General features: G+C 38.1%; 1 protein-coding gene across 1 annotated transcript in view; it reads left to right on the forward strand.

The window, feature by feature from the left end:
• Positions 1 to 562: 562 nt before the first annotated feature.
• MAN1A2 (mannosidase alpha class 1A member 2) overlaps positions 563 to 18,974 on the forward strand; it is a 187,683-nt gene continuing 169,271 nt past the window's right edge. Inside the window, exon 1 of the mRNA XM_044239005.1 lies at positions 563 to 1,415. Within this exon, the coding sequence (XP_044094940.1) occupies positions 1,114 to 1,415 (302 nt within the window). The 5' untranslated portion in view covers positions 563 to 1,113. The remainder of the gene's footprint in view (positions 1,416 to 18,974) is intronic.

An 18,974-nucleotide genomic window follows, 5' to 3' on the forward strand; every position in this document is an offset into this window, starting at 1 on the left:
CCCGCGGCCGGCGAGGACGCAGACGGAGCCGACCTCTGCCCGCCCGAGGCGCAGCCGCTCCTGCGCGCCCGGGGCCGCCGCCTCCCCAGCGCCGAGCGAGGAATGAGCAGGCGCCTGTCCCGGGCTCTCCGACTGAGGGGCCGCGGCTCGTCTTCTCCCCACGCTGCGGAGCCGCGGGGGCTCGGTCACCGCGGCCGGGCGCGGCGGGGTCACCGGCGGCCTCGTCCGGACAGCAGGCGCCGGGGTTAACTGCGACGGCGGCGGCGAGCGGGAGGAGGAGCCGGGCGGGGGTGGCCGCCGCGCCTCCCCTCCCCCCCGCACACGCCGGGGCTTCTCAGTGGCCGCCGGAGGAGGAAGTTCCGCTCCCCGCCAGACCCGTGCGCTAGCAACAGCGGCGGCGGCGGCTGCGAGGGCGCAGGCATTTGGGGCGCGAATGCCCTTCGCGCCGGCCGTCGAGGGGGCAGCGGCGGAGCTCTCCCCGGAGCCAGGAGCTGGGGGCGGCGTCGGGAGGCGCGGACGTGCGAGACCCCCTTCCCGCGACTTCGCCGGGCGCCGCCGCTTCGCTTTCTCGGCGAGGCGGGAGACCGCCCTCCTTCCCTGTTGGCAGACTTCCGAGGAGCCCCTTATTTTTCCACCACCGAGGTGAAGAGGTCCTGGAAGTGGAGCACCAGAGGTGGTTAAGTGAGCCTTCTGCAACTCCTCGGATCTGGGCAGGCTCCCTTTTGGGGGCGGGAGACCACCTTGGAGCATCTCGTTGGGGTGCAGGAATGGAAGACCCCACCTTGCATCGTTTCTGCAGTGTTGCTTGCCTCATCCACGCTTAGGAATGAAGAGGAGACTTGTGATAACCCGATGAGGTGCTGAAAACCAAATGGCAGAGAAAATATCACAGAACACAAACTAGTGATCGTGTGGGGGCCACACGTTTCTGAATGTAATTGGACGAGCGTGAAAGAGGTGCCCTATTAAAAAGCACAACAGTCCTTTAAGAGGAGCAAAATTGAGGTTTTTTTTTTTTTTTTTTTTGGCCAAGATTTTGGAGACTGTTCAATGTATTGTACATTTGATATAAGATGAGAACTTTATAATATATTCTGTCCAAGAGCGTAAACGATGACTACCCCGGCCCTGCTGCCCTTATCTGGACGAAGGATACCACCTCTGAACCTGGGGCCGCCTTCTTTCCCACATCACAGGGCTACCTTGAGACTTTCCGAGAAGTTTATCCTCCTCCTTATTCTAAGTGCCTTCATCACCCTGTGTTTTGGGGCATTTTTCTTCCTTCCAGACTCTTCAAAACACAAACGTTTTGATCTGGGTTTAGAAGATGTGTTAATTCCTCATGTAGATGCCAGCAAAGGGGCTAAAAACCCTGGAGTCTTCCTGATCCATGGACCTGATGAACATAGACACAGGTTTGTTTATATCAGAAGTTTTATTGTTAACATTTGGCAGAGCAAGGTGTGGTTTATTGCACCAAATGTATCTTACATTTTTCTTTTTTCAGTAAGGTGTAGTTTTCCCTAAGTCGTTAGAGTTACGGTTATTTCAAAATTGATAGAATTTGAACCATGGACTGGAAGGGCTCCTCGAGCCCAGTCTAAAGTGCAACTCCTTTGTTTTATGTAGGAGAAACATTTGTGCTCAGAGATGTTAGGTCTGATGTGAGCAGTTGGGAGGTAGGAAAATTTGATCTAAAGTAATGATCACATAAGCTGCTTTTTCATTTATTAGAATTTATTGCATTCAGTCTTAGTGCCACCCTGTGAAATAGACCCATTGAATCCTGACAGCTTCTATGAGTTTTTTCTCTCCCAAAGGGCTTTTATTCTCTAGCTCGTAGTTAAAGATTAGTAATGAATCTTAGATTTTTAGGAAGACCAACGATGGGCAGAATGTACCTGTCCTTTCTTAGCATACAAAAATACCTTGATTTCTGTTATTTTCAGGGGATCTGTTTTGGTGCTCCATATGGAAATCAGTTATGTTAAATATATCATTGAATCTTACAGGCATTTCACTTTGTAGATTTGGTTATGTTTTTAAATTTCTTTTTTTTTAAATATGTGGGTCGGAGTGTGTCAACTAACTTTTGCAATTTGATTGATGAAAGGGTTCACATTCTTTCAAATCACCAAATTTGAGGAGAGATTGGGTGAGTCTTGCTGAATTAGGATAAAATAGGAGCTCTAGTAACTATCTCTTTAAATCATTTATGCAATTTGTGTCAAAAGAAGAGTTTGGGAAAGTATTTTACTTTTCTCAAACCTACATTTTTTTTTTCCACCTGTTAAATCCCCTCCTTTTCCTGTTTCTTAAAATAATTTTTGAGTATGTGGAAAAAAACCCCATATACTTGAATTCTGTTTTTAGCTGATATTAGTTTTCACTTTTTAAATTAAGCACAAGGTGTTTGAAGAAGCTTAGGTTCAGGTGTGAGCCTAAGTTAAATACTTGGGGTAAGGTGGTGTTGTAATGACAGCTGGTTTTTCCTTTTTCTCAATCTTGTTAATTCATTATTTGCTTCCTTATTCTTTGACTTTTGGCTGGACTTTATGGAGTAGTTCTAAAATTGTTTCAAGCCATTATTTTGTAACTAAATTTGGACTTTTTGCCATCATTTTCAACTTCAGTACTCTTTCGCATCAGTTTCTTTTATTTTTGCCCTTTGCTCTTTGTGACTTTGAGAAAATTCTGATGTGATCTGTGAAATATGTTGCTGAAAAATTAACACTGCAAGTACTGTTTTCCTGGAGAACCTTATTTCCCATGATTTTTATACAAGCTATGATAAAGATTTGAAAATAAAGGGTGGTAATACTGGCTTCAGATTTCTTTGAGAGCCACACCTTATTTAACTATTATTACACTAATCTGTCACATTCTAAACAGTTTATATTTTAAGTGTGGTCTAAAGGTTAAAAAATATACAATATATAGCAACATTCTAGTTTAAAAACGTACATTAGAAGAATTCTCAGTTAAGTGTAGTTAAAATGTAAGATTTGGAAAAAATAAGATTTGAATGAGAATATAGGTATGTCCATCTTACTTACATTTTAAAAAAGCCTATTTAGATCTCTTAAACAAGAATTCTTAAATTGAATGCATATGCTTCATGTATTGTTACCCAAAACTATTGGGTTCCTGAGTTGGGAGCTTTGGCTGGTTTTGAGTTCTAATACTAAGGGATTGTGAGCCAGATCCTGAGTTTTAGAGTAAGAGCCTGGGTAGCAAATGATACATGTGAGAATTTATTTGAATCTACTTAGTTCCCGAATTTTAGAAAGCAAGGATTCAAATAGTGAGGGTCTAGGTGAAGAGGGATCCCTGTGTTACCTCTGTACATAATTTCTGTGGCTATATCAGTTTACTGTATTTGCTTGGTATGTTATGTGTTGTTGCTTATCATATCTGAAGGCACAGTCTGCAGCAATTTCTAATGTGGGCGATGAAATACATTTCAAAATAGAGATCATTCAGATAATAAGTTTAAAATATGAGACGTTAAACATCAAGCTAATGTAGGCACATTAACTCATTTAAAAATCATTCAAAAAGATAATATTTCAACAGAACTGGTTGGTGCTAGAATCATACCTATTTTGGGTGTGGTTCAAAAAAATCTTAATTTGAAAAATACAAATTCGTAATTTATTTTGTGTGTATGTAGAAGGGAGCAGGGTAGAGGGGTGAGGAACCTTTAATGGATACGTAATGGAAAATGAATCATGGCCATTATTTCTTATTCATAGTATTTAAGGGGTACTTGTTGAATTGACTTTTCTTCATTAATGTGTTAATTTAGTATTATAGTTAGGTGCTTAAGTTCTGGAGTCTTGACTGCATGGATTTATGGCCTAGTTTGTCACTCATTAGATGTATGATCTTAAAATTTTTAAACTCTGTGCCTAAGCTGCTTGCCCTGGATGACATTGGCATCAACTTGACAGATTGTTGTAGTGAATGAGATGGTACAGGCAAGTGCTCAGAATATTTCCTGGTGTTTAGTAAGTGCTCAGTAAAGATGAGCAGTTATTGCTATTGGTGATTGTAGTTTTAATGGAATTTCGAGGCTACTTTATGTATTGTACATGTTTCTGAAAAGTTAGGTACAAAGTAATATATATACATATATATTTTTAAAGATTTTATTTATTTATTTGACAGAGAGAGAGCACAAGTAGGCAGAGCAGCAGGCAGAGAGAGAGGGGGAAGCAGACTCCCTGCTGAGCAGAGAGCAGACGTAGGGCTCCATCCCAGGACCCTGAGATCATGACCTGAGCCGAAGGCAGAGGCTTTAAACCACTGAGCCACCCAGGTGCCCCCAGATGAGTATTTTAAAAGCATACCCGAACCTTGTTGTCTAAGGGAACATTTTATAACCAAAGTAGTTAGCAACAAATGTGTATTGCATGTCCACTGGGTGTCAGTCCCTGCTTTAATAGAGCTTCTCATCTAGGGGGATGATGGGCATTAAATACATACCTTTATTTTTGAAGAGTGATAAGTCTTATGAAAGTGTACTCAGTGCTGTCAGAACACATTATGGTGTGATTTATCCTGTGGATTGAGGTTGGGGGGAGGTGGTTGGCAGGCTGTGGGAGTAGGGAAGGCTTCATTGAGGAAGCAATGAATGAGTCAGAGATTTAGAACAAGTAGATTGCTGAGTGAAGTAGAGATGCGGGGAAAAAAAGTAGTCAAAGCCGAGGACACCCTGTGTGTGAGAACCCTAAGAAAAAAGCCTGGCATCATGGAGGAGCTGACAAATGTCCAGTATGGCTGGTGTAGATTCAGCAGTGTGGGGCTAGGCAAAGAGACTACACAAAAGGTCAGATTTGGCTTCCGTTGTTCAGAAAGTATGAGTTAGTTGCTAACCTTCAAATGTCAGGAGATTTCACGTGAAAGTCTGGACTTCTGATTTCTCTTGAAAATATCGAAGGACCTGGCAACACCCAAATCTGTATTTTCCAATGGCAGCCCTGAGCTAGATCTGGGCAGGAGCTGCTCCCTCTAGAGGGGCATGTGTTCTTCATTTTATGCCACTCCACTAAGCTGCGAGTTAAGGAAATCTAATGAATCAGCATTTCACCTGGTTGTTGTTGAGTTGGGAATCCCTAGGCATGATCCTGGAGAGTCCGTAGTCAAATATTTTGGTCTTTATCCTGAGTACTATGGAAAGTCAGTGAAGGTTTCACTAAAGCAAGGCAGTGACATAATCATTTTAAAAAAATTTAAATAAAAATTTAAATAATCACTATGGTTGCATTGTAAACATTGGATTGGAGAGGAGCAGGAGGATATGCGAAATTAGGAGAGTCTAGGTCACAGAAGAGACTGATTTAGATCACGGTGGTGATAATGGAGAAGGAGAGAAGTTAGTGGAGAAGAGGGGTTGATTGAAGAGATGTTAGTCAGTGTGTTGTTTCACAGAAATTGATAGTTCATTGAATATGGGGCTAAGGTAGGAGGAAGAGGGAGTCCAGGATAACTCCCAGTTTCTGGGTGACATGGCTATGGGTTACTAAGAAATACATACCCTATGGAATTAATACTTTATATAATTGACATTACATGAGTTTAAGATAAAGCATTTTAATGAGAAAACCTGTGTGTTCCCTTCAGTTAAATGGTTCACAAATAATTGGTAGTTTTCAAATGATAATAATGTAAAATGCATGGTTTGATGTTGATGACAGTCATTTTTAACATCTATGATCTCAAGGTAACCAAAACAGGTATTGGTCATAAAACACATGGATGTTGTTATAAATATACGCCGATATACATCAAAGTATCATGTTCATAATTTGTGTACACGTAATAGATCTATTCCACTGAAATTTTACTTACTAATTTCTTTCATTTTTAAAACTGACATTTGTTTTATATACTAGCATTATAAAAGTGGGCTTCATTTTTTTTGTGGTTTTTTTTTTTTTGATACTTAATTGAATTGCCAGTAAGTTTCATCTTCTAGTCAGGATTTTGTTGGTATAACTTGAATATTTGAAGATATGTTAACTTCTGGTAGTTTCCTCAAACAGAGAGAACAGGCTTTGGAGTTAGAAGGACCTAAAGTTGCGTCTTGGTTTTACTAAATAGCTGTGAGGCATTGTACTAGACATAATCACTCTAAACCTGTGCTGGCCAGTGTGTTTAGTCACTAATGACACTTCACTTTTGAACTTGAAATGTGTCTAGTCCAGATTGCATTAGTGAGAGTTTTTCAAGATTTTCAGGTCATGATTTGCATTTTTTGCTTGATCCAGTTTTGCTTTTTATTGCAGGAGTAGAAATTTTAAATCTCACTATCATTTTAATTTTAATATCCTTTCTTTTCTCATCCCTCTTCCATGCCTTTTCCCCCCCCTTATCCTGTTAGGGCATTCTGCTCCTGTTTGGGGAGGTCACATCATTTTATCCTCTTAAGTTGGCTGGGCTTCCATTGTAATGTATTTACCCTCTTTGGCCCTTGGTTGTTTTTCCCACTTCCCTTTACTCAGATATGAATAAAGAAATGTCTGTTTAACAGTCTCATATAGATGCCTTGATCGTATGGGTATATATGTATATAGACTTTGTTTGCTTTTATTGAGTGAAAACCGTTCGTTTCCATAGTTGGAGAACAAGTTGATCTTTACCTCTCAGTGTAATTTCCTCTACTCCGCTGTGATACTAGCATCTTTAGTCCTCTCAACTGTTTTGGTGCTAGAGTACATTTTTGTGTGATTGCTAAATTCAGTGTACAGTTGGCTGCATGGACAGCTACTGAGATTGTTGTCTTGTCCATTACCACTTCGAAAGCAGTTTTTCATTGTTTCCCATGCACTTCCCCCATCCTCCAGGAATTGCGCTCTCACTGAACCTGAGTAGTTAGATAATAAGGTAAGAATTGGGATGAAATGGTGGGGAAAGGCTCTGACTTTATGGAGGTCTCTGTCCCATTTTCCTATTGGGACAGACCCTTGTTCTCTGCGATCAGTTACAATTGGGGTAGAGGTAAGGCTTGGTTCTCTACAATCGTAAGTATAGTTATCAGTTAGTAAAGTATAGTTACCAGTTAGTAAAGATTTCTTCCAAATTCTGAAGTAATAGCTTTTTTTTTTTTTTTTAGGATTTTATTTATTTATTTGACAGACAGAGATCACAAGTAGGCAGAGAGGCAGGCAGAGAGAGAGAGGGAGGCAGGCTCCCCACCGAGCAGAGAGCCTGACTCGGGGCTCGATCCCAGGACCCGGGGATCATGACCTGAGCTGAAGGCAAAGGGGTTTAACCCACTGAGCTGCCCAGGTGCCCCATAGCTCTTATTTCTTTGATAGTCTGAGTTTTCATCATTTTCTGCTTCTTTTTAAAGTACTGATACTGATTTAGAAGAGTGCAAAATCATTGCACTGCTAACCAGATGACATTTGGTATATTCTTATTTAGAGTCAAATTTTGTTCCTAGACGAAGTGATGGTGACCTTGCTTTTATTGGTTCAGCATTATCAAATCACTATGTCAGTATATTTTTAATTCTTCTCAGAGATGAATAAAGTATTAGAATGGTATGGCTAAAATGCAGAATATCAAGGCATAAATTCTCATTTTCAGCTTGGTCAGTCAATGTTGGGAATTCCAGGAGATGGTGCTCCAAAAACTGAATATTAATATATTAAACAGCATTTATAGGATAAAGTTAAATGTTTTTAGGAAATCAAATTTGTTCAAGCATTAGTTTGTTTATTTGCTTTAAGAGCTATTGTAGCCTTTCCAAAATTTCTCTTGGGTTTTATAAGAAGTGTTCTAGGGCTATGAAATGTTTCTGTGATATTTTTGGATTTTCTTATTTTAAAGGCTCAAACGATCTAAGAATATTTCTTCTAAATTATTAACATTGTCTTATGTAGGTATGTAGTCTCTGTAACATGGAATTTGAAATTAGATTTTATTTTTTATCAGCATCATTTATTGTAATTCCATGCTTCAATTACTTTGAGTGATTTGCATTTAATCTTATTTCCTGATAGTGTTTTCTGATCTTCAGGGTTCTTGTTAATATTAATTTACCCATTACAGCTGAGATTGCCCGAATCCATTTATGGGTTTATTCCCTTACCTCCACTGTCTGTAGGTAGTGTTTTTTCCCTTGTACTTTATCTTTCTCATGTATGTCTGTGACTGTATATTTACAGTCTATTTGCTTACTTCTCTTTCTCTCCTAAAAGAGCATGGGCTCCTTGAGGGCAAATAACTGTCTTTAATTTATCTTTTATGTCCAATGCTTGAAGTACATTTGGCCCTTAATAAAAGTATATACCTGTTGAATAAATGATGTCCATGGCACGGTAGCCAATTCCCTGAGAGAAGGTATAAACAAAACATAAGAATTGAGAGGTAAGATGCAGAAGTAGGAGGAATGATATCTTACAGTGAGAAGCATAGTCTTTAATAAAGGCCCTTTATAAAAAACAATTTAAAAAAATTAGGGAAAAATTCCTGCTGGCCTTATCTACAACATACTTACTTCTATAAATATATCTAAGTTATTTTGCATGCCCCCACATTGAATTTCTCCTTTAGAAAAAAAGGAAGAAAACAATAGCCTGTGAAAAATGTTTTCACACATTTAACCTTTAGTCTTTATGTCACACCTGTAAGTTAGGTTTTACTAACATAATTTTTAAAAAATATAGCTATAAAATTAGATCATGCTGAAAGTTGGCACCTGAGAAACTAACATCTCCAGTAGTCCCCCCACATCGGCAGTTTCACTTTCCTGGTTCAGTTACCTGCGGTCAGCCAGTGATGCTCCTGCTGATGCGTGAGGTCAGTAGCAGCCTCCTGCTAGGTCGCAACACTTCCATTCATCTCATCATGTAGGCATTTTATCATCACGCAGCATCATCATAAGAAGGGGGAGTGCAGTACAACAAGGTATTTCGAGAGAGGGAGGGCAACCACATTTATGGATATTGTTATTCTAATTTATTATGAGATGTTGTTTATCTCTTACTATTTCTCATTTATATATTAAACTTTATCATAGGTATGTATAGGAAAAAATGGTGTGTGTATATAGGGTTTGTTATTGTCTGTGGACAGTAGGGGTCTTGGAACTTATACCCCACAGAGAAGGAGGACTTTTTTTGAAATCAGTAGTTCATGATAAACATTAGCTAACTGGGCAAATGTTTTGTTTGCTGTTGTTTGAAAATTATTTAAAAAATTAGAATATGGTTTGGGCTGACGCTACATATTGATTGGCCAGGACAGTCATTTGCTGTTCTTATTTTCCATAATTGTGCAAATTCTGTCGGAAAGGTTTATTTTGATTGGCATTGAACCTTTGCTGGAACTTTTTCTTGTTAGAACATGGCTGTAATGAAGAATGCACTGGAGATTTACATACAGATTGGTTTTAGGATTTATTTTAAGAAAAATCTCCTTCAAATGGGCATTTATTTCAATGGTCTATCTTGGAATTTTATGTAGTCCAGAAGGAAGACATCATTGTATATTTAAAAGAACCTTGGGCTCAGTGTTGAGAGATAGGGGCTCTAGTTTCAGCGTTGTCCTTACTTGCTGGAGTATATTTAGATAAGCTGTTTAACTTTCCTGTGCCTTATTTATGAAATGAGGGAATTGATTGAATCTTTAAAGATTCCTTCCAGCTCACACATATGAAATACTAATAATTTCATGAAGTAGGGAACTGAAAAATGTGCAGTAATTTACTTCAAGATATTATAAATACTGTGAAAACAAAATGTGTTCTAAATAGGAATTAGCAGTGTCATTTTTATATATAAAAATGAAGGTTAAAAACCATTCTATGTGTGGCTATAATTCACTTATATAATATTATGATTATGTAATGAAATCTGTACCAATTTAAAAAGTGTAAATGAATAAAATACTGTTATATATTCTTGATTCTCTTAAGTTTGAAAGTATAATTTATTGAACATTTTATGTGCTGGCCTGAATGAAGGTAATAGATATATTTACGAAAGTATTTCCAGGTGTCATTTTTGAGCCCAGTTAATAATTCCATCTCTTAATTTGCTGTCTAAGTCTTTAGTATAGATGCTGAGGGTAACAGGAGTCCCTGAGTAATTGAGGCCTCAGATCTGTGAAGGCTTTTACTACTCTTGATGCAAAATATTCTTTGATTTCCTAACCATAATATTGAGAGATGCCATTGAAAGTGTCTGTTCTCTTTTATTCTCCATATCTTTTTTTTGTTTTTCTAAGATTTTATTTATTTATTTGACAGAGACCACAGGTAGGCAGAGAGGCAGGCAGAGAGAGGAAGGAGAGCAGGCTCCCCGCCGAGCAGAGAGCCCGATGCGGGGCTCGATCCCAGGACCTCGGGATTATGACCTGAGCTGAAGGCAGAGGCTTTAACCCACTGAGTCACCCAGGTGGCCCTTATTCTCCATATTTTAACAAGAACTTTAGGGACGAGTTATATAATGAGTTAAACAAAAGGATATGAAGTAATCTGGAGACCACAAAGAACAATGTCTTTATTGTTTTTCCACTTTTGTCGATTTTTGACATTTACATATTTATAAAATCAACTTCTATCACTTATGCAGATCTCTTGGCCTCTTTGTGGTAATAATTACTATTAAAGAATATTGGTCCATTTGTTAATTCAGCAGGTGTTTTTGAATATTATGTGCTAAGCATTATACTAACTATTGGGGATTATAGAAGATTAATTTTGACTTGGACACTACTGAAAAATTTAAATCTTAGATTCAGATCTTAACATCATTCTTAAAGTATATATTATCATCTTTGGAGTCAGAGTCTATGGGTCTTAGACCTCACCTAGATGAGGCTTGGTGTATGTATTTAGGTCACTGGCATTTTTTTGAGAACGACAGGGTTTGTAAAGTTGAGTTTGTAAAGTTGACTCAAATTTTTTTTGCTAAATTGTCTGTAGAGTGGTTGTACCAATTTGCACTCCTACCTACATCTTCATAAACCATGATGGTGTTAGACTTTAAACATCTTTACTAATCTGATGTCAATTTTAGTTTTTATTTCTCTGTTTACTAGTGAGGTAGAACTTTCTTTTCTTTTTTTTTTTTTTAACATTAGTTGTTTGGATTTCCAAGTTTTTGAGTTGCTTGTTCACATTTTTTTGGTCAGTTTTTCTTTTGGGTTTTTCTTCTTTTTCTTTTCTTTTTTTCTTCTTCTTCTTCTTTTTTTTTTTTTTTAAGATTTTATTTATTTATTTGACAGAGATCACAAGTAGGCAGAGAGGCAGGCAGAGAGAGAGCTCCCTGCTGAGCAGAGAGCCCAATGTGGAGCTCCATCCCAGGACCCTGGGATCATGACCTGAGCTGAAGGCAGAGGCTTTAACCCACTGAGCCACCCAGGCACCCTCTTCTTTTTCTTATTTGTATGAATTATTTCTACATTCTGACTGAATTCTTTGTTATATGCATTACACATATATTCTTGAAATGGATGCCTTATTTTTAAACTTTGTTTATGGTTTCTTTAATGTTTGAGAGGTTTAAAATGTTAATGTAATAGAAATTGTTAATATTTTTCTTCACGGCGTTGCTTTTTGAATTTTGCTTGGGGGAATGCTTTAAACCCTGAAGTTATAGTGACCTATATTTTTAGTTCTGGCAGTTATAAGGTTTTGTTTTTCACATCTAGGGATTTAATCTACTACTTAGTTTTGATTTTTTTCTGTGATGAGGTAGGGATTGAGTTTATGTTTTTTTTGTACAGGTGTCCAGTTTTCCCTGTGCTTCTTATTGAAGAATCTGTCTTTTCCCATAGATTTGTAATGCTGTTTCTTCCATAAAACAATTTTTCATAGGTTTTTTTTTTCTGGGCTCTGTGTTCTTCTGTGTATTTATTTTGGATTAGCATGGTGTGCTATTTTAGTAAGTGTAATAACGAGTGTAGCTTTACATAACTCTTGATATCAGGTAATGCAATGGACTGAATGAGTGCTCGTGTCCTCCCAAAATTCACATGTTGAGATCTGATTTTCAGTGTGCTGGTATGAGGAGGGTAGAGCCTTTGGAAGGTAATTAGGTTATGAGTGTGAAACCTTCCTGAATGGGATTAGTGCCCTTGTAAAAACATGTGAGAGAGCTTGCTTGCATTCTTTCTCTAACATTCCACCATGTGAGGAGTCAGCAGTCTGCAACCTAGAAGAGGGTTCTCACCAGAACCTGACATACTGGCATCCTGATCATGGGTTTCCAGCCTCTGGAACTATGAGAAATACATTTTTGTTGTTTAAAAGCCATTCACTGTATGGTACTTTATTACAGCCACACAGAGACAGTTTGTTTATTCAAATTGTGCTTGCCCTTCTTGAATCTAAGCTCTTCCGTAAGTATTTATTTCTTCAATCAAGGTAAATTTTGCATGACGTAAAATCAGTCATCTTAAAGTGTACAATTTAGTGGCATTTTAATACATTTAATACATTCCTAGTGTTGTGCCTCTGTCTAATTCCAAAACATTTTCATACGCTAAAAGGAAACTCCATACCCATTAGGCAGTTACTTCCCCAGCCCCTGGCAAACTGTCTGCTTTCTGTCTCTAAGGATTTACCTGTTCTGGTAAATGTTATGACCCATGTGGTATGTTTTTAACATGAAGGGAATCATGCTATGTAAGACTTCTTGTGTCTGGCTTTCACTTGCCATAATGTTTATGAGACTAATCCACATTGTAGCATGTGTCAGTACTTCATTCCTTTTTTATGGCTGAGTTGTACTCCATTGTTTGTATAAACAATTTACAGTTTGTTTATGCATTCCTCTGGTGACAGACAGTTGGACTGTTTCCACCTTTTATTCTACCACTATTCACTATTCAGCTGTGAACATGTGTGTATTTATTTGAGTACCTGTTTTTAACTCTCTTGGGTATAAACCAAGGAGTGGAATTTCTGGGTCATATGGTAATTCTGTGTTTAACTTTTTGAGGAACTGCCAAACTCTTTTCCATGGCCGCCGAATCATTGTACATTCCCATTAGTAACTTCTGAAGGTTCCAGTTTCTCCACATCCATGTCAACATTTAAAAAAAATGATACCCATCCTAGTGTGTGTGAAGTGGTATCTCATTGTAGTTTTCATTTGGATTTCCCTCAGGACTACTGATACTGAATGTCTCATTATGTGCTTATTGGCCATTTTAGAGAAATGTCCACCCAAGTACTTTGTCCCTTTAAAAAAAATTGGATGGTTTGGCCTTTTGTTACTGAGTAATGTTAAGACATAATCTTCTCGATACTAGATCCTTATCAGATTGATGGCTTTTGAGTATTTTTGCCCTTCTTATAGATTATCTTTCACTTTTTTCTTTTTTTTATCTTCACTTTCTTGAGAGTGTTCTTTCCTGTAAATGGTTTTTAATTTTGATAAAACCCAATTTATTTTCTTTTTGTTGCTTATGCTTTTGGTGTTATTTATGAATTTATTACCAAGCCAAGATCATGAATATTTACTCTTGTTTTCTTAAGACTTTTATGATCTTAACTTTTATATTTAGGTTGTGGATCCATTTTGACTTTTGGTGTATGGTGTGAGAAAGGGGTCCAACTTTGTTATTTTGTGTGTGGCTCTTCATTTGTTCATGCACCATTTGTTGAAGAAACTTTTTTTCCCAAGTATTGACACCCTTTTTGAAAATCAGTTCTCTGTACTAGTATGCCTCTTTTTCTGTACACTCAGTTCTGTTCCTTTCGTCTATATATGTTTGTATGTTTGTCCTTATGCCGTTACCACACTTTTTTCTTTCTTTCTTTATTATTATTATTATTTTTTTTAAGGATTTTTAAAATTTATTTTACAGACAGAGATCCCAAGTAGGCAGAGAGACAGGCAGAGAGAGAGTAAGAAGCAGACTCCCCACTGAGCAGAGAGCCTGATGTGGGGCTCAATCCCAGGACCCTGAGATCATGATCTGAGCTGAACGCAGAGGCATTAACCCACTGAGCCATCCAGGCACCCCCTTTTTAAAAAAAAATTACATAGCTTATACCCATTTAGTTCCACATTATCATAAAAAGAAAATCATTACTTAATATACAAAAAATTGGACCTTCTGTTGGCATCAGTCATAGGTATAAAAGGACTTAAAAGCTTAATAGGACTTAAAGTATTCAAAAAATGTACATACATTTTAGAATGGGGATAAGGGAAAAAAAAGAGGAAGAGCAATCAGAAAATATCAAAGAGATGCAGACAGAGGGAGAGACATTATTTTAAGTAGGTATCTCATGAGTCTGAACCACTGGGTTGCACACACCTCACATGGAAGAGAATAGAATAGAACATAATCTCGAAAATGCATTCACAGATAGGAATTTATGACCTAGAATAGTACCACACTGTTTTGGTTACTGAACCTCTGTAGCAAGCTTTAGAAATTGAGAATGTGAGTGCTCCAAACATTATTCTTCTTCAGGATTGTTTTAACTATTTGGGACCACTTGCAATTCCTTATGTATTTGAGGATCAGCTTTTCAATTTCTGTGAAAACAGCTGTTGGAATTTTGATAGTGATTTTGTTGAATCTGTAGATTGTTTTGGGTAGTCTTATCTTTTTAACATTAAGTCTTCTAATCTGGCTATACTATTTTTCCATCATTTATGTCTTCCTCAGTTTCTCTCAGTAATATTTGTAGTTTTTAGTACACAAGTATTTCACCTTTTTAGTTAAATTTATCCCTAAGTATTTAATTCTTTTGTATGCTATTATGAGTGGAATTGTTTCCTTAATTTCCTTTTTTGGGTTTTTCATTTGTGATACGTAGAAACGTAACTGATTTTTATGTGTTGAGCTTGTGCTCTCAGTTTTACCAAGTTCATTTGTTGTCTCCAGTAATTTTGTGAATTCTTGGGGATTTTCTGTATATATAGGAACGTGTCATCTGTGATTAGAGATAGTTTTACTTCTGCCTATCCAATTTGGATGTTTTTTTTTTTCCTTGCCTAATTGCTTTGGCTAGAACTTTATAGTATAATATTGAATAGCAGTGGTGAAAGTGGGCATCTTTGCCTTATTCCTGATCTTAGGGGGAGAGGTTTTAGTCTTTCACCACTGAGTATGATGTTAGTTGTGAAGTTTTCATAAGTGCCCTTTGTCATGTTGAGGGAAGTTTCTTTGTATTCCTAGTTTGCTGTGTGTTTATCATGAAAGGGTGTTGGATTTTGTCAGATGCTTTTTCAGCATCATTTGAGATGATCATGTATTTTACTCCCTTTGTTCCATTAATGTGGTATATTATTTTTCATGATTTTCTTGTGTTGAACCATGTTTGCATTTCTGGGATAAAATCTGCCTGCTCATGGTATATATAGTCCTTTTAATATGCTGTTGGGATTAGTTTGCTAGCATTTTGTTGAGGATATTTGCATCTATATTTCTAAAGGGTACCTAGTGTTCTTGTGGTATCTTTGGCTTTGATATCAGGGTCATGCTGGCTTTATGGAATGAGTTAAGTGTTCTTGCCTCTTTTGGTTTTTTTTTTGGAAGAGTTTGAGGAAGATTGGTGTTAATTCTTTAAACATGGTAGAATTTACCTGTGAAACCATCTGGTCCTGGGCCTTTCTTTGTTGAGAGGTTTTGGTTCTTGATTTAAGATCTTTACCTGTTACAGGTCTATTTAGATTTTCTGTGTTTGCTCGAGTTACTTTTTGTAGTTAGTGTGTTTCTAGGAATGCGTCCAGTTCATCTAGGTTTTCTAATTCGGTTGTGTACACTTGTTTATAATACTGTCTTTAAATCTTTTTTTATTTCTGTAAGGTCGGCAATAATGTCTCCATTTTTATTTCTGATTTTATTTATTTACATTATCTCTGTTTTAGCCATTATTGGAAGTGGAGTATGGAAGTCTCCAGCTATTATTGTAAAATTGCCTGTTTCTTTCTTCAGTTCTGTAGGTGCTTGCTTCATATATTTTGGGGTTCTGTTGTTTGTTGTTTATAGTTACTACATGTATGTTTATAATTGCTACATCTTCTTGATGAATTGACATCAATAATTATTTTAGAATTAGGTTACCAAGATCCCATCCTCTTGCTTTCCAGTCTCCCTTTAGTACCGCTTATTGGTTGAACCTAGTAGGAAGCCAGTTGATAAAAGAGAGAGGTAATTTGCAGAGGCTAAGCCCTAGTATCATGAAGGAAAGTACAGAAGAGTAGATTTGAAAATTGAAGATTTGTGTTTACCCACTGGTGCTGTCTGGCTTCCATGTATGGACTTTTAAAAAATTTTGATTTTTGATTTTTTCAAAGAGTTTATTATTAGAGAGAGAGAGAGAGCGCATGAGTAGGGAGAGGGAGAAACAGGTTCCCCAGTGAGCAGGGAACCCAGTGCAGGGCTTGATCCCAGGACCCTGAGATCAGGGTCTGAGCTGAGGGCAGACAGTTTACTGACTGAGCTCCCAGGCGCCCCCTTAAGTGTGTGAACTGTAATTAGGGCCAGATGAGCAGTCAGTGGAGCATCTGTAAGGGGCCTCTTTTTTGTAGACTTGGAGTTGAATAGCCAGTAGTTCACCTGAGGCAGAATGGATCCCTTTTGGGATGGGCCTTTTCTCTGGAGAGCCTTGTAGTCTGATGGTTTTGAACTGGGCAGATGATCAGGACGACCTCTTCACAGAAGTGACTGAGGCAGGCCCTTTTAGCCTATGCTGGAAGTTATAGCAGTCGGCAACGCAGGATTGTGGATAGCTTTGCAGGAGAGCAGGCTATATAGGTTAGTGCTCTGCCGCCAAGTCCCAGGTCTCTTCCCAGATTCCTGAAAGTACTTTCTATATCCGTGGGTAATAGTAACTAGGAATTATGGGTTAGTTGACTGCCTTCTTAATCTCCAACTTGTTCTCATTTATGCCATATTCAGAATAACTTGGAGTTTTAAGCATTAGGTGGAACTCCTCTGTTTTCCAGTGGTGGTGGTTGGTCAGAATTTTTCATTCTGCATTGGTTGGAATTGCCTTAGCAACATTTGAGAGTGATTGAGTCAAAGGCATGAACTTAGGTCATAGTACCAGAATACCTCTTCTGTCTGCATTAAAAAACAAACAGAGAAACCAAGTGTAATGCATGTTTAAAAAGGTATTTATTGGAAGGATAATGGTTGGCTTTCAAGGCTAGAGAACTAGGTTTGGAAAACAGGCATTAGAGGAAGCTGAGTATGTAAGAGCCATGGTGAGAGTTAAGAAATAGTGTACCACGTCACTGCTGCTGGTCACTGAGCTCTGGTTATGGCTTTACTACCTTTTGACACTGGATCTGCTTCCTGAGTTATTTCCAAAATTGAGTCCTGTTTCTCTGTGTCACTTATTTCAGCTCTGTAGTCCCAGCCAGAGCATCTGATTGCCTAAGTGTGGGTCACAGCCTCTTGTCTTGTTAAATGATAGACAAACTATCTTGAACCTTTTGGCTTCTATGGGAAGAGAATGGATTCTGCTTTCAGTATAATGGTGGATTCCTCAACTTAGATAAGGGATTACATATTAACATAATAAGAAACATAAAGTAAATTGAAAAGAGCTGTAAGTTTTATTACACTGACTTGTATTGTAGTTGGGGATGAAATTTTTACTTGTGCTGTGCTATTTGGAAATGTAGATATAAACAGTCTTTCTAGACTCTACCCTTTCTGTACTTTCTGTGCAGTGGTTTAAAACAGGGGGCAGTATTTTTCCCTTAGAGGGTTGTTGGAAACATGGGGGCATTTTCTGCTTGTCACACTGATGGAAAGGATAGCATTATTGACATTTAGTGGATGGGGAACAGGAATCCTAACCACTGCAGTGCCCTGGTATCCTGCACAACAAAGAATTGAATTATCTTGCCCTAAATGCCCCTAATGCATTTGAGAAACACTGGATTATATGGATTAGTTTAATGAAGGGCTGCAAATTTTTACTGGCCTCTTTTACTTCACTGTCTGCACCCTCTAGTTTGAGTTTTATTTCTTACTTCCTTGCTTTGCTTCTTGGTACTTTTCTTTAGTTCAGGGATTTTATTCCTTTTCAAGCCAAAAAAATAAAAAATAAAATCTTCAATACCACGTATAAAGATGAATCAAAATGGATCAAAGACTTAATATAAGAGCTAAAATTATGAAATTCTGAGAAGACGACTTAGCGGAAAATCTTCATGATGTAGGATTTTGCAATGATTTCTTGGGTAGGACACCAAAAATAAAGGCAACAGAAGAAGGAAATAGGTAAGTTGGACTCATTAAAATTAAAAACTTTTGGGGGTGCCTGGCTGGCTCAGTTGGTGGAGCTGAGGGAAATCTTGGGGTTGTGAATTCAATCCTTACAATGGGTGTAGAGATTACTTAATGAAATCTTAAAAAATTAAAAACATTTGAGATATCATTAGGTCTTGGAGGTGAGGACAGGGTATGTCTGTATTTGTGGGCTGACACAGCAAAATGCTCAAGTGGATGGCTTAGATAACAAATCTATTTCTCACGGTTTTAGAAGCTAGAAGTCCAAGATCAAGGTCCAGCAGGGTTTGGTTTCAGGTGTAGACTCTTTCCCTGGCTTGCAGGTGGCTGCCTTCTTGCTGTGTCCTCACATGGCCTTTCTTTTGTGCTTAGGGTAAGGGTAGGGTAGGAAGGGTTGGTAGAGGAGAAAAGAGATTTCTCTCTCTCCTTATAAGGCCTCTAATCCCATCATGAGAGCCTTACCCTTATGCAGTCTAAACCCTCATTCCTTCCCAAAGTCTCCATCTCCAAATACTGTTATGTTCAGGGTTAGTTTCAATGTACAAGTTTTTAGTGTTACAAACATTCAGTCTATGTGAATTTTTAGGGACACATTCATTTCTAGGATGTAGTGTCTTTGGGAAAAACCAAATAAATTTAGACCACAGAAGCAAGTTGTCAGTTTGAAGAGGCTAGGTGGAGAAGGAGTATATGAGCCAAAAGAAGTAGAGAAGGAAGGTTCAAAAACTAAAAAAATGGAAAGGAGAGCT

The sequence above is a fragment of the Neovison vison genome, chromosome 2, assembly GCF_020171115.1.
Source record: "Neovison vison isolate M4711 chromosome 2, ASM_NN_V1, whole genome shotgun sequence".
In the NCBI taxonomy this organism is placed as follows: Eukaryota; Metazoa; Chordata; class Mammalia; order Carnivora; family Mustelidae; genus Neogale; species Neogale vison.